The sequence below is a fragment of the Mustela erminea genome, chromosome 6, assembly GCF_009829155.1.
Source record: "Mustela erminea isolate mMusErm1 chromosome 6, mMusErm1.Pri, whole genome shotgun sequence".
Lineage (NCBI taxonomy): Eukaryota > Metazoa > Chordata > Mammalia > Carnivora > Mustelidae > Mustela > Mustela erminea.
In genome coordinates this window covers 206,067-220,095 of record NC_045619.1, presented here as the reverse complement: position 1 = coordinate 220,095, position 14,029 = coordinate 206,067, and the positions used below count along the sequence as shown (strand labels likewise).

Here is a 14,029-nt window from a genome sequence, read left to right as displayed (position 1 = left end):
ATCTTGGGGCTTAGAGATAAAGGAAGTTTCCAAAGACATTTTTTTAAAAAGATTTTTATTTATTTATTTGACAGACAGAGATCAGAAGCAGGCAGAGGCAGGCAGAGAGAGAGGGGGAAGCAGGCTCCCCGCCGAGCAGAGAGCCCGATGCGGGACTCGATCCCCTGAGATCACGACCTGAGCCGAAGGCAGAGGCTTCAACCCACTGAGCCACCCAGGTGCCCCTCCAATGCCACATCTTAAAGTCATGTGCATGTTTTCATCCTTCCCATATTGTTGAATGCTTACATTTTAGCTTTTTCCATTTTAAATCATATTGTATTGTTTGTTTTTTTTTAAATAACATTTTCCTTTTTTGCATGAGTTTTTCCCATGTCAGATGAATTCCTTAAGAGGTCGTTCCTGTGGGGTGTGATTATTAAATCTGGGATTTATATTTTCTAAGCCTTAAACATTATTCTATTTATTTATTTATACATATATAAAAATACATGTGGGCGCCTGGGTGGCTCAGTGGGTTAAGCCGCTGCCTTCGGCTCAGGTCATGATCTCAGGGTCCTGGGATCGAGTCCCACGTCGGGCTCTCTGCTCGGCGGGGAGCCTGCTTCCTCCTCTCTCTCTGCCTGCCTGCCTCTCTGCCTACTTGTGATCTCTCTCTGTCAAATAAATAAATAAAATCTTTAAAAAAAAAAAATAAAATAAAAAATAAAAATACATGTATACTTTTCAGTAGAGGATTATTTATTATATTCTTTTAAATTATATTTTTATATATTATTAATATCAAATATATGTATATATATTTATTAATTCTTTTAAAATATATTTTTTAATCATTTCTGATTATATAATATTTCCTGATTTTACAAATGACAGTCACAGAGAAAGCCCTGCCTTCGGTGGGGTTTGCAGCTCTCCACTGGGAATTATGTCCTTACACCGCTGTGCTTCCCTTCCACTGAGTGTTTCGGAGAGAGCACAGCGGTGGCAAGGGCACCGTCCAGCTTTGTTCAGGCTCCGCGACCAGGCAGCGCCTGGGGTCTTCTGTGAGTGGCTGCAGGGGACCGGCTCATGTGCGGACGTGTCTTCTCGACCCAGGCGCCCAGGGTGTGTGGACGACGGGCTGCCGATAGGCAGGAGACGCGCCCATTCCTGTTCTGGGCTGTCTGAGGAAACAGAAGCCTCAGGTGCTAGGCAGGAGTCCCTCTCCATGCCTGCCTCAGCGGGGGCAGGGTGCCATGCGTGGTCACATCTACTTTCTGGGTGGTTTGTTTCTCACCTTGATGGGAACTTGGATATTTACACTGTCTCTTGGCACAACTGGAACAATTTCTGTTTCACAGTTTGTCTAGATGATGTCATGTTCTGTCACCTTTCCAGCAGAACTACATTTTTACTTCCTCTGGAAAGTTAGGAGGGCAAATCTCCCACAATTTAGGGAGGTAGCATGTCCCCAGTCACCTTCCCAATAGGGGGTTTTTCCATGTGGCAGAGTTTTGCCCTCCCCTGGATTTTGACAGAGGGAGATGTCTTCTTTCCATAGAGGATGGGTCTAGACCCTTCCTGTGCCACCAAGACCCATCACAGTCCTTGACCCCTTGTGAAATTGTTTGGGGTGATCTCCTGTGCTTGGTTCTTCCCCACCATGGCACCCTAAGGTATCACTTGCTGGACACTTCTCCCGTTCTCTGACAGCAGCCCGGGGCTCTGCTAACAACAGGTGTTTGAAGAAGCTGGGTAGAAATGCCTGCTAGCGTGTGGCCTATGAGGGGATACAGGTCATCTCCAACTTTTCAAGGTCTTTGGACCCCAAATAACCAAGAGGCAGGCCCTGGGACTGGGACAGGACTAAGTGCAAGGTCCATAAAGCCTGCCACCAACTTGAGATCCACCTTAAGGGACGGGCCCGCCTTCTGCCTCCTACTGTCATCTAATATGCTCAGGGGAGCTGCGAGGCCACCAGATGGGTGAGGAACCTGAGGTCCAGCAGAGCCCAGGCTGGGTGCCAGGGATGCTCCTTGGCCATCTCTTCACTGCCCGAGTCAGGGAGAGGCCCTGTGTCCTAGAAAAAGTAATGAATACATGTTGTGGGGGGTCTGCCTTTGTCCCAGAGACTCCTGGCTCCTTTTCATATCTGGGCCCCACTTGTCCCAAGACTTATTCCTGAGATCAGGTTAAGAGAGAACCAGATGGAAGAGCCGTAGCTCCTCCCCCGAGAAGCCACGCTGAGGGAGGCCAGATGCACACCCAGCAGCAGTGCTGACCTGCAAGGGCCTGAGTTCCAGCGAGGACGCTGGGCCTGATTTGGCTAAGATGAGGGAAGGCCAAGGAATGCGATGGGATACCCTGAAGTCAGGCTGATAGATAAGCTGGGGTCAGAGGAGCCTCCCTGAGGGATCCTGGGGCTGGCTGATGAGGTAACAGGGGTGAGAGCAGGCTGGGGTCAGGGCTTCCTGGGGGCACCATGAGAGGCACTTGAGTAGTCAAGATGGTCCGTAGGGTGCAGGGAAGGCCCAGGAGGCTCTAGAAAGGGCAGGTGTTGTGATAAGCCAGGCCAATAAAGAGAGAAATACAACTTCTGGATTTTCCTTATTTTGTTCATTTTTTCCCCTCTTGACAGCCTAGCAAATTCCTTTAGCAAACTCTAGCCCATCTCTGCTGGGCTCAGGGTAAGGGAAGTCCAGCGGACGCTGGGAGAGGGGAGGTGGGGGCCCCTGTCAAGCGCCCTTCCGCGTCCGGGGTGAGAAGAATGTGAGTCTCCAGTTCATGGTCGAGGTGACAGGAGGTTGCACTTTCTAAGACAGTGCTTAGTGTCAGGACGAATGCCCTCCATGGTGTTCCCCAGTCTGAGACCCTCCTGCAGGGTTGGCACCACGGGCTGTATGCCTCTGCACCCCTCCTCCGCTGGCCCACAGTGGAGCCGACTTCTTGGGTTTCTGGTAATTTCATCAGGGCTGCATCATGTTGCTCAAGCTACAGATAACATCTCCCCGGGGGTAACTTTTCCCTGCCAGAGCCCCTGAGGCTAGACCCAGGGTCGGAGCTGGAAGTCCGGGGGGTTGGAGGGTCTGTAGGCAGAAGCAGGTTGGCTGGGATCCGGAACAGTGTTAAGGAACAATGCCATTTGCCACTGGACCCCATGGGAAAGGAGAAGGGGCCAGGTGGGCCTGGAAAGGTCCCCGAGCTCCTGGAGCTCTTGGATATGATGCTGTCTCCTGATAGCTCCACCGACAAACCCCGATCCAGGGGCAGGCACAGAGACCCACCCCCTCCTAGGCCAGGCGGAGTGACTAGTCCCCCAGCCCAGGTCTACCTTAACTGGGCAGCTCTGTGGGCGGAGCGCGTCGCTGATGCCATCTGTGCAGACAGCAGCCCAGGCCGGACAGCAGACCGCCCTGCAGGCAGCACACACGGCCTCCAGCTTGCTGACCTGGCTCCCAGGCTGAGTCTGCCGCCCAGCACCATGGTCCAGGGCACCCTGGAGCCCGATGGCCTCGGCTGGGGCTGGGACGGGGAGGATGACCGGGACGGCGCTGTCCTGACCCTGCTGGCGCTGGCTGTGGTGGGCGCCACAGCACTGGCCTTGCACTGGTTTGGCTCTGGGCAGGACCAGGAGGCAGCAGGACCCGCACCCACAACCCCCGGGGCCCAGCCTTCTCAGGCGGGAGGAGCCAGGCCAGCCCTGCCCCTGAAGTCCAAGGTCAGTGGTGGTGTCGAGGGACACAGCTCAGGGCAGGGGAAGTTAGACCCTCCGGGACGTGGCCAGAGGAGTATGGCTGCACCAGGGACCCAGGATCAGAAGCTCCGGGTAGCTGGAGGTTTGGCTGCCACAGCTCTACCTCCACTCAAGACACCTGGCGAGGTGACCCTTGGAGGGACCTTGAGGCAGCAGCAAGGTCATGCCAGTGCAGGAGCCCCCCAAAGTCAAGGAAGGGAGCCTCTCAGGCCAGGTACTGCCCCCCTGGGTCAGAGCAAAGTAGGGGGGGTACCTGGCCCCATCCTGATACGCTTCACCCCTCGGAGTCCTGGCAGAGAGCTGGCAGGACGAGTGAAGGCAGGAGGCGTCCAAGTCAAGGTGCCAACTCACCAGAGCCTGCTCCCCATCACAGAACAGGACACCAGTCCCTGGCAACAAGGTGCAGGGCGACCTGGCTCACTAGAGAGAGGCCCCGGCTGCCGGCGGTGGCAGGTGGACCCCAGCTCAGGAGATAGGAACCGCCGCGTCCCACAGCTGGCCTCCCTGCGCCTGGGCGCTGTGGTGAGTGTGTGGGACGCTGTGGATGCTGCCAGCAGCCTCGCCACAGGCTCTCAGAAGCCCTCTGCTCCCCGGGAGCTGCCTCCATCACACCCCACACAGCCTGGGCCCCGGGCTGAGGGCATAGAGAAGGGCTACAGGGAGAGCATCCTCCAAGCAGCTCCTGTCCTGGCTCTGGAGAGCAGGGAGGCTCGGGGACCCCCAGCCCCCGTGGAAGGCTGGCCCTGGGAGAGGAAGGGTGTTCTTGTCACCAGGAGCACCAGCCAGGCCCCAGGCTCCACGGGCCCATGGCCAGAGGGGTCTCCGTGTGGACACTCACTCTTGTCTCAAGGGCAGGGGGCCACAGACCCCAATGACGCGGTAAAGGCGGGGGCTAATGGCTCTGGAGATGGCTCTTTCTTCAGCTCGGGACTGGGTGGGACACTGGAGCAAGCAGGCCACCATGTCAGAGAAGGGGGAGAATCCCAGCGAGGCCAGGGGGAGCAGAGCAGTGAGCAGAGAGGAGGCGGTGGGGACAGAGGAAAGTCCTCCACCAAGGCCACTGGAGGCGCCCCCTCCCTGAGTCCCTCAGCCACGCCCTCCCCACACATCCCTAAGCCCCTTCCACCCTTGGCTTCCCCTCTGACAGCCCGTCAGCACGGAGGTCTCTTACCTGTAGGCCCTACTCTTCTGACCTCCTCTCCTTCAGACTCTTTGTCCCTCAGAGTTAGCCATTGTCCTGCAGAGGATGAAGCTCTCAGTGCAGTGCGAGCCCCAGCCCCCGCCCCCACCCCAGGCCCAGCCCCCGCCCCAGCCCCAGCCCCAGCCCCAGCCCCAGGCCCAGCCCCCGCCCCAGCCCCCGCCCCCACCCCAGCCCCAGCCCCAGCCCCAGCCCCCAGTAGTGGGTCAAGGCTTATGACACAGGAGCACAGCGTGGCCCTCAAGGACAAGCAGGAGGGACAAATCCCAACCAGCTGGGAAAACCTTATTTCCATGGTTCTTAGGAGTCACCCTTTCCCCAGGCAAGACAGACCCCAGGGGAGAGCCCCAAAGGCAGCTCTCGAGCGCCCTAGAGATCCCAGCACTGGTGCGCCCTCTGAGAACAGACAGTCTGGTTCCCCGCCTGAAGGGGCCGCCCCCAGCCTGGAGCTCAGGGAAGGCTCCTCAGACGGACCGGCCACAGGGGCAGACGCGGGGGGCCTGGCTGAGGCGGGACGTGAGCAGCCGCAGAGCCGCGTGGAGACCGAGGAGGCTCCCGCTCCAGACCCTCCCTCAGGTCGGAGAGGCGATGCCGTCGAGGAGAAGCGAGAAGACCCTGTGCCGCCCGGCGCTGCCAGGCCCCCGGCCGCCGCCCCGCGCCCCGAGCCCGAGCAGCCTGGCCCCGAGCCCTCCGCCCCTGGGAGGGGCGCCTGGCAGCCGGTCCCGCAGCCGCGGCGGCGCAGCGCGTGCGGAAGAGCCGAGAGCGCCGAGCGCGGGGTCGGCCCGGCCGCGCCGCGGAGACGCCCCGGAGAGGCTCGCGGGGAGCAGCCCCGCGCGGCGGGCAGCGGGGGGCCGTTCCCGGAGGCGCGGGAAGAAGCCGGGAAGCTCCCGGGGCTGCTGCAGAGGCCGGGGAGCCGGGGCCTGGCCCGGGAGCCGGCTCCGGCGGCCGCTCGGCCACCGCGGCTGGACCTGGGCAACTGCCTGGACGTCCTGGCCTTCGCCCAGCAGCACGGGGAGCCCGGCCTGGCGCGCGAGACCTACGAGCTGATGAGCGACAACCTGCTGCGCGTGCTGGGGGACCCGAGCCTCTACCGGCAGCTGAGCGGGGCGGACCGCGAGCGCATCCTGAGCCTCCGGACCGGCCGGGGCCGGGCGGTGCTGGGGGTCCTCGTGCTGCCCAGCCTGTACCAGGTGAGCCGCTCGGGGCTCGCCAGGGGCCCTTGCGGCGAGGAGGCTCCCGCTGCGGAGTCCGCGGCCCCGCCTCCCCGCCCGCACCTGCACGTGTTCGACGCTCGAGAAAACACCTGGCGGCCCCTGACTCAGGTGCCGGAGGAGGCCCCGCTGCGGGGCTGCGGCCTCTGCACCATGCACAACTACCTGTTCCTGGCGGGCGGCATTCGCGGCTCCGGCGCCAAGGCCGTCTGCTCCAACGAGGTCTTCTGCTACAACCCTCTGACCAACATCTGGAGCCAGGTGCGGCCCATGCAGCAGGCCCGCGCCCAGCTCAAGCTGGTGGCCCTGGACGGGCTGCTTTACGCCATCGGTGGCGAGTGCTTGTACAGCATGGAGCGCTATGACCCGCGCACGGACACCTGGACCCTGCGGGCGCCCCTGCCCGCAGGCACCTTCCCTGTGGCCCATGAGGCTGTGGCCTGTCGTGGGGACATCTACGTCACCGGGGGCCACCTCTTCTACCGCTTGCTGAGGTACAGCCCTGGGAGGGACGCGTGGGATGAGTGCCCCTACAGTGCCAGCCACCGGCGCTCCAGCGACATGGTGGCGCTGGGAGGCTTCCTCTACCGCTTCGACCTGCTGCGCGGCGTGGGCGCGGCCGTGATGCGCTACAACACCGTGACGGGCTCCTGGAGCCGGGCGGCCTCCTTGCCGCTGCCCGACCCCGCCCCACTCCACTGCACCACGCTGGGCAACACCATTTACTGCCTCAACCACCAGGTCACGGCCACCTTTACGGTCTCTGAGGGGACTGCCCAGTTCCAGGCCAGAGAGCTGCAGCCCTTTCCTCTGGGGAGTAAGGGGGTGCTCTGTCCATTCATCCTGACTCTGCCTGCCACGGACCCACTGCAGACTGCCCTCTGAGCTGCTGCTCTCCACGGAGACCCTGGGACTGGGAGTCCACCAGCACCTGGGGCATAGACTGCACAGCTGGGATCCAGAACTTTCTGCCATTGTTTCCGGGACTTTCCTTTTCTATTATAAGACTCATGATTTCCCCCTTCCATATCCCTCACCCCATAAAAGAGATTTCTCACCCTGGGAGCTGAGGCTCCTTGTACCCCTGAGCTCGTTGGGGCCGTCCCAAGCCTTTTCCCACCTCCCCCCACAGCATGTTGTCTCCTGCCTTTATGGCTCGGCTCTTGCCCTCACAGCTCAGTGGGCTCACACGGCCCCTCCTCCAGGACGGTTCTCCTCCTCTGGGCTCCGGCACCAGGCTCCCTCTTGCAGCGCTGCACTGTCTGGAAAAGCATCTGTGGGTCTCCTGGGACTCTGAGAGTCAGGGACTGATGAGGCGTCGTACTTAAGGACCAAGATGTGGCTTGTGGAGGAGCTGAGCGACCACTGAGCAGAGCAAGGAGGTGGCTAGAAGCGCAGTCACACTTCCTGTATTTTGTCCCTAGGGCCCCAAGCTGGACAAGGAGTCTATAAGGGAGTGGGAAGGGGAAACAAGAAACAGAAAAGTCCTCAGGAAAATGTCCTTGCGCCAAGCCCTGGGAGCCTGGCTTGGCTCTTCCTGGGAACAGCTCTATAGCCTTCCTTCGTCTGACTGGTCCGCAGAGGCCTAGAACCCTTGTCTAGGAAATGGTCCTGCTGACTGCAGCCCCCTCCTGGAAGCCTAGCCCAGGCCTGGCCAGGACCACTTGGGCTCGTGCCCCTCTGTGGGGCCTTTCCCACATGCTCTGCCCCACCAGAAGTCAGCCTCGCTTCCCACCAACCCCCATTCTTGCGTGAGACCCAAGTTTCCCCTGAGCTCCTTCTCTTGTTAGCATGGACTTCGAAGAGACATCTAACTTCATTCTTCTCATGTATGAAATAGGGATAATGAACATATTATTATGTGTCCCTTTGCCTATTTTGGAATCCACCAGAGGAAGGTAAATAAATCTGCCTGAATACTGCTGCCTGTCCCAGCCTCTGACCTGGTTTGTCCCTGTCTGGCCCCATTTTGGCTTTTTATTCTATGCTTGGTGCTTCTGGCACTAAGTATGTTTAATTCATTGAAAGCATCTGCATCTCAGAATTCTCATTTTTTGTTCACAAGGTTTGATATGCTGCTGGGTAGGACAGAAAGGGGTCCTCAGGGTGTTCTTAAAAATAAGTTTATTGAGAAACAAGTACGGTTCACACAGCTGTCTATTCTGGTCGCTGTTCCTCTGCCAGCAGAGAAGGCTCGGCGCCTCAGGGGCTTCTCCGCGGCGGGGGCAGCATGGGGCTGCGGCGGGCGAGGGGCCTACTGTTTATGCTTGGTCTCCGTGAGCAGCTCCTGCCAGTTCTTCTCCATCTCCTCCTTGCAGTTGAGGAAGGCATCCTCCAGCCGGCGCATGGACTCTGCCAGCGAGGGGTTGGTGCGCATCACCACCATGTCGTAGGCCATCCATGTGGCTTGCACTGCAACAACGAGACGGGCCCTGATCAGGCCACAGAGTGGGGCTGGGCTCTGGAGGGCCCCGGGGAGGGCCCTGTGCCTCCGACCGCTCTACGCATCCCGGGGCCTAGATCCTGCTGTTCCCCAATGTCTTGAAGGAGAGGAAACCGGTAGGCTATGTGTTATAGGGTTCATAAAAACCCCTATTACAACTTCTCCCTACACAGGACAGTGCTACAACCTCCCTGACCTCACACGGGTCTTAACTTCTGGATGCACCAGCCCATGGCATTAAGGCTAGAGGCCAGTCTGATGTAAAATATTAGGAAAAATTAGAGCAAACAGAAGTCCTTCCCCATCTGTGGCTCATAACTCATGGTTGCAGGGTGAGCCCTGAGGAGTCTGCAGGCCTATCGAAGCTCAGGAGGGGAGACAGCACTCCCTCCAGCAAGGTCCTGAGCCTCATGTTACCTTATGTATAGTGGCCTGGGATGCTGGCCCACCTCTACCTCGGTACCTCTGTGCTTTCGTTAGGGCCAGTCCACAGAAGAGACAGGCAGAATGAATAATAATAATCGCGCTTGAGTATCTACACGTGACCAAGGTCAGCAACACAACAGGCTTGATGTTTTACAGAAAGTAATATCTGTTTGGTTAGGGAAAAACTGTCAGAAAAGCTATGTTCAGTTTCTCAACAGATAGAGGGGATATAGCTATACAGTTCGCTCAGGAATTCTTGAACTTTTGGGTACATGAGAGTCACTTGGGACACCTGTTGAAATGTAGGTCACTGGCCCCTCCCATAACTCAAAGGCTCTTTTTTTTTCTTTTTTTAAGATTTTATTTATTTGACTGTGAGAGAGACTGAGACAGAGAAGGAACACAAGCAGGGGCAGAGGGAGAGGGAGAAACAGACTCCCCACAGAGCAAGGAGCCTGATTCGGAGCTCGATCCCAGGATGCCGAGATCATGACCTGAGTGGAAGGCAGACACCTAACCACTGAGTCACCCAGGCGCCCCTCAAAGAGGTTCTTATTTAGCAGGTTGGGAATGGTGCCCAGAACCTGTATCTTAATAAGCGGACCACCCTTGCAGACCACCTGAGTAGCAGGTGGAGCATGTTCCTGGGCATCAGAGCCATCGGCTTCTGGGCTCGCCTCTTGCTACCTGTGTGACCAGGAACAAGTGACTTAAATGTACGAACCTCATCTGTAAAGGACAGATGATGTCCTAATCTTGCTGCTTGCTACGAAGATTAAATGGATGACATAGGCAATTTGTCTAGAACATATTAGGGTGTTCAAGACAGGAGAAACTCTTACTATAAAATAAATAATTGGTAAGAAATAAAAATTCAGGAGAAAAAAAGAGCTTGCAGAAGCGAGTCTCATGTAGTCCACATGGCAGCTGGAATTGTAGCTCTCAGTGTCCTAAGGCCAAAGTAGAGGAAACATATTCAGGTTTAAGACTCTGGCCAAAAATAAAAGCAAACCCATTAAGACACTTTTATCCTATGAAAAATTTTCTGATAGGTATATTTTTTGAGAAGTATGTAATATATTTTATTTTTTAAAAGATTTTATTTATTTTATTGTAATATATTTTATTTTTTAAAAGATTATTTATTTTTAGGGCACCTGGGTGGCTCAGTGGGTTAGGCCGCTGCCTTCGGCTCAGGTCATGATCTCAGGGTCCTGGGATCGAGCCCCGCATCGGGCTCTCTGCTCAGCAGGGAGCCTGCTTCCCTCTCTCTCTCTGTGCCTGCCTCTCCGTCTACTTGTGATTTCTCTCTGTCAAATAAATAAATAAAATCTTTAAAAAAAAAAAGATTATTTATTTTTAGAGAGAGAAGGGGTGGGAGGGGCAGAGGAAGAGAGAGAGAGAGAATCTCAAGCAGACTCTATACTGAGTTCAGAGCCCGATTTGGGGGCTCAGGCTCCCAGGACCCTGAGATCCAAAATCAAGACTCGGCTGCCTGACCGCCTGAGTCATCCAGGCGCCCTGATGGCATCCCTACTTTAAATACAACAAGTTTCGTCTGTGGCTACAGTTGTAGGTAATCACTGGCCAAAGAGAGCTGTTGGCACAGTGCCAAAGCACAGTTCAGAGAAGGCAAGTCGGTGAGACACCAAAACACCGCATAGAGAGCGAAACCCTGTTTGATTTGATCCAGGGAAGAAAATTCAGAATGCAGAGAATAGGAAGGACCCATGATTGTAAGAAAATCCTGCAGAAATATGTGTTTCCTGAGTTTTTAATTCATTCCGTATTTACTGAGCACTTCTGTGTGGGCGTTTTGCTCCGGCAGCCCCGCGATATAGCGGCGAACAAGGCAGACACACCTGCCGTCATTAAGTGTCTACCCCAGCCGCTGTGGGAGGGACCGAGGAAACACACAAGACAAACTACAGGCTGTGAAGGCAGCAAGCTGCATGTGTTGTGGCAGAGAAACGGGGCAGGAGGAATCTGACTTTAAAGCAGGTGATAAGGGCAGGAGCTCTCTCTGAGATTTTGGTAAGGTCTGCGCAGCAGTAAAACTAAGGTCATCATCTCTGGCAAAGCCTGAACAGCAGGTACTCTAAGAAGCCAAATGGGGCTCACCCCAAACACTGATAACCCTCTGGGTAGGGCTAAAGCCCTCGCATGGATATTAAGGAGAAATGGTGAAGATGTACACGTAGATGCAGGGTTCAGTAAAGGATGTAGACAGAGCGCTCCAAACACCTGCTGTAGGGGAGGGGCGGACATCACTTAGGGCTCTCGGAGGTGAATCTGCTGTGTGGGCCTGGAAGGTAGAAATGGAGGACAGGGAGTAAAGGAATGACGACAAGAGGGCCAGCTAAGCCCTGTGATGACGGGACGGAGATGGGCCTGGATTTTACAGCCACACACAAATTCCCACCTTCGGCAAAACAGACCAATCAACATTTTAAAATGTAAATGGTGACATTCTGCTTCCCAGTCTCAGGCCCCAGATGGTCTTACGGATGAATTCTACCAAACTTTGAAAGAAGAGTTAATTCTTTTTTTTTTTTTTTTAAGATTGTATTTATTGGGCGCCTGGGTGGCTCAGTGGGTTAAGCCGCTGCCTTCGGCTCAGGTCATGATCTCAGGGTCCTGGGATCGAGTCCCGCATCGGGCTCTCTGCTCAGCAGGGAGCCTGCTTCCTCCTCTCTCTCTGCCTGCCTCTCTGCCTACTTGTGTTCTCTGTCAAATAAATAAATAAAATCTTTAAAAAAAAAAAAGATTGTATTTATTTACTTGTGTATGAGAAAGTGTGCACAAGCAACAGGCAGAGGAGGAAGCAGGCTCCCCACTGAGCAGGGAGCCCAATGCGGGACTCAATCCCGGACCTTGGCAGAGGCTTAACTGACTGAGCCACCCAGGAATCCCAGAAGAGTTAATAATACAAGTGAGTCCAGAAATTAGGAAAAGAAGACTGATAATCTCGTTGTATGGGTATAGAAGCTTCCTACTTATAGGAAATTTGAGAAGAGATCAGCAAAAATAAAAACACGATTTTCCCTCAGGTGGTTTGTTCTAAAATCAAAGATCATATGAAAAAATTATAGGTCTATTTCACATCAATATAGATATAAAACTCTAAATATGATATAGGCTAATCAAATCTAACAGTGAGTTAAAATAGTATTTATGATCAAGTAGAGTTTGTAAAAGAAATTCAAGGATGACTGAGTATCAGAAAACCCATCAGTGTAATTAAGCACTTTAATAAAAAGGGGGAATCAAGGGAATATCTCAATTAAAGCCAAAAAAAGCAGCTAATAAAGTTTAATACCTATTTATGATTTAAAAATACCCCAAATCCTAACAAATTGGAAATAGAATGAGATACCCTTAATTTACTAAAAGTGATATACCCAAACCTACAATGAACGATATACTTAATGCAGAAACTCTGTATATACTCCCTTTAAAACTGGGATCAAACAAGGATACTTCTGACAATGTTACTGGTATAGGAGATGCTGGCAAATGGAATAAAGAATGCGGAGAGAATCAAGAGGTGTAAGGATTGGATGGTAAGAGATAAAAGTATCAGTATCTGGGGGCGCCTGGGAGGCTTAGTCAGTTAAGCAACTGACTCTTGATTTCAGCTCATGATCTCAGGGTTCTGAGATGGGGCCCCATGATGAAGACAAAGGGATCAACTCTCAGTGGGGAGTCAGTTTGAGATTCTCTCTCCCTCTGCCCCCCACTTGTGCACTCTCAAAACAAACAAAAACCAAACTATCAGTATTTGTGAATTATAAAAATGTATGTGAGCAAATAAAGATCCAATAGCTAAGTCAATGCCTTATCAGATATCAAGATATCCTATAAAGTCATATGTGTGTGTGTGTGTGTGTGTGTATCACACACACAATTTTATTTATTTATTTGAGAGAGAAAGAGCCTACACAAGCAGGGAGGGGGCAGAGAGAGAGGGAGAAGCAGACTCCCCACTGAGCAGGGATTCCCAAAGCAGAACTCGATCCCAGGACCCTGAGATCGTGGCCTGAGCTGAAGGCAGATGCTTAACTCACTGAGCCACCCAAGAGCCACCCGTGACTTTAAGGTCATTTTAAAAATAGTGGGGTATAGGGGCGCCTGAGTAGCTCATCATTAAGTATCTACCTTTGGCTCAGGTCATGATCCTGGGATTGAGGCTCACATCAGGCTTTCTGCTCAGTGGGGGGCCTGCTTCTCCCTCTCCCACTGCCTGCTGCCCACTGCCTGTTTGTGCTCTCTGTCAAAAGAATAAATAAAATCTTTAAAAAAAAATAGTGCAAAGAGACCAAAGGAAGAAAAGAGACCAAAGGAAGAAAAATAGTAAGTTCAGAGATAGATCTAAGTATATACGCAAATTTAGTAGAATGATAAAAGTAAAACCAAAATCAATGAAAAAAAGACAGTTACTACAGGTGAATTAAAGATACACATACAGGGGCACCTGGGTGGCTCAGTGGATTAAGCCTCTGCCTTCGGCTCAGGTCGTGATCTCAGGGTCCTGAAATCGAGCCCCACATCGGGCTCTCTATTCAGCAGGGAGCCTGCTCTCTGCCTGCCTCTCTGCCTACTTGTGATCTCTCTCTCTGTCGAATGAGTAAATAAAATCTTTAAAAAAAGATATAAATATAAAAATTAAAATAACATCCGTGAATCAAAATTTAGCAGAACATCTGTGATCTTGGGACTTCTTAAAACCTCCAAACCAGGGATGCCTGGGTGGCTCAGTTGGTTGGACGACTGCTTTCAGCTCAGGTCATGATCCTGGAGTCCCGGGATCGAGTCCCGCATCGGGCTCCCAGCTTCACGGGGAGTCTGCTTCTCCCTCTGACCTTCTCCTCGCTCATGCTCTCTCTCACCTCCTCTCTCTCAAATAAATAAATAAAATCTTTAAAAAAAAAAAAAAACCTCCAAACCATAAGGCAAAATATTGGTGAGTCTTTCTGTCAAGAATTTTTTTCAACTAAGGACAACATGGAAAAGTT

General features: G+C 53.7%; 2 protein-coding genes across 2 annotated transcripts in view; one reads left to right on the top strand and one right to left on the bottom strand.

The window, feature by feature from the left end:
- The first annotated feature begins 3,029 nt into the window (after positions 1–3,029).
- Positions 3,030–8,028, top strand: KLHDC7B (kelch domain containing 7B). Its single transcript, XM_032345632.1, has one exon. The coding sequence runs from the start codon at positions 3,140–3,142 to the stop codon at positions 7,028–7,030; it is 3,891 nt and encodes a 1,296-aa protein (XP_032201523.1). The 5' UTR covers positions 3,030–3,139; the 3' UTR covers positions 7,031–8,028.
- A 230-nt stretch (positions 8,029–8,258) lies between these two features.
- SYCE3 (synaptonemal complex central element protein 3) overlaps positions 8,259–14,029 on the bottom strand; it is a 28,229-nt gene continuing 22,458 nt past the window's right edge. The window contains exon 3 of the mRNA XM_032345761.1: positions 8,259–8,557. Within this exon, the coding sequence (XP_032201652.1) occupies positions 8,400–8,557 (158 nt within the window). The 3' untranslated portion in view covers positions 8,259–8,399. The remainder of the gene's footprint in view (positions 8,558–14,029) is intronic.

What these genes read in the sequence shown, in the direction of transcription:
- KLHDC7B (XM_032345632.1), top strand. Translation starts at nt 3,140, where the DNA reads ATGGGAAAGGAGAAGGGGCCAGGTGGGCCTGGAAAGGTCCCCGAGCTC.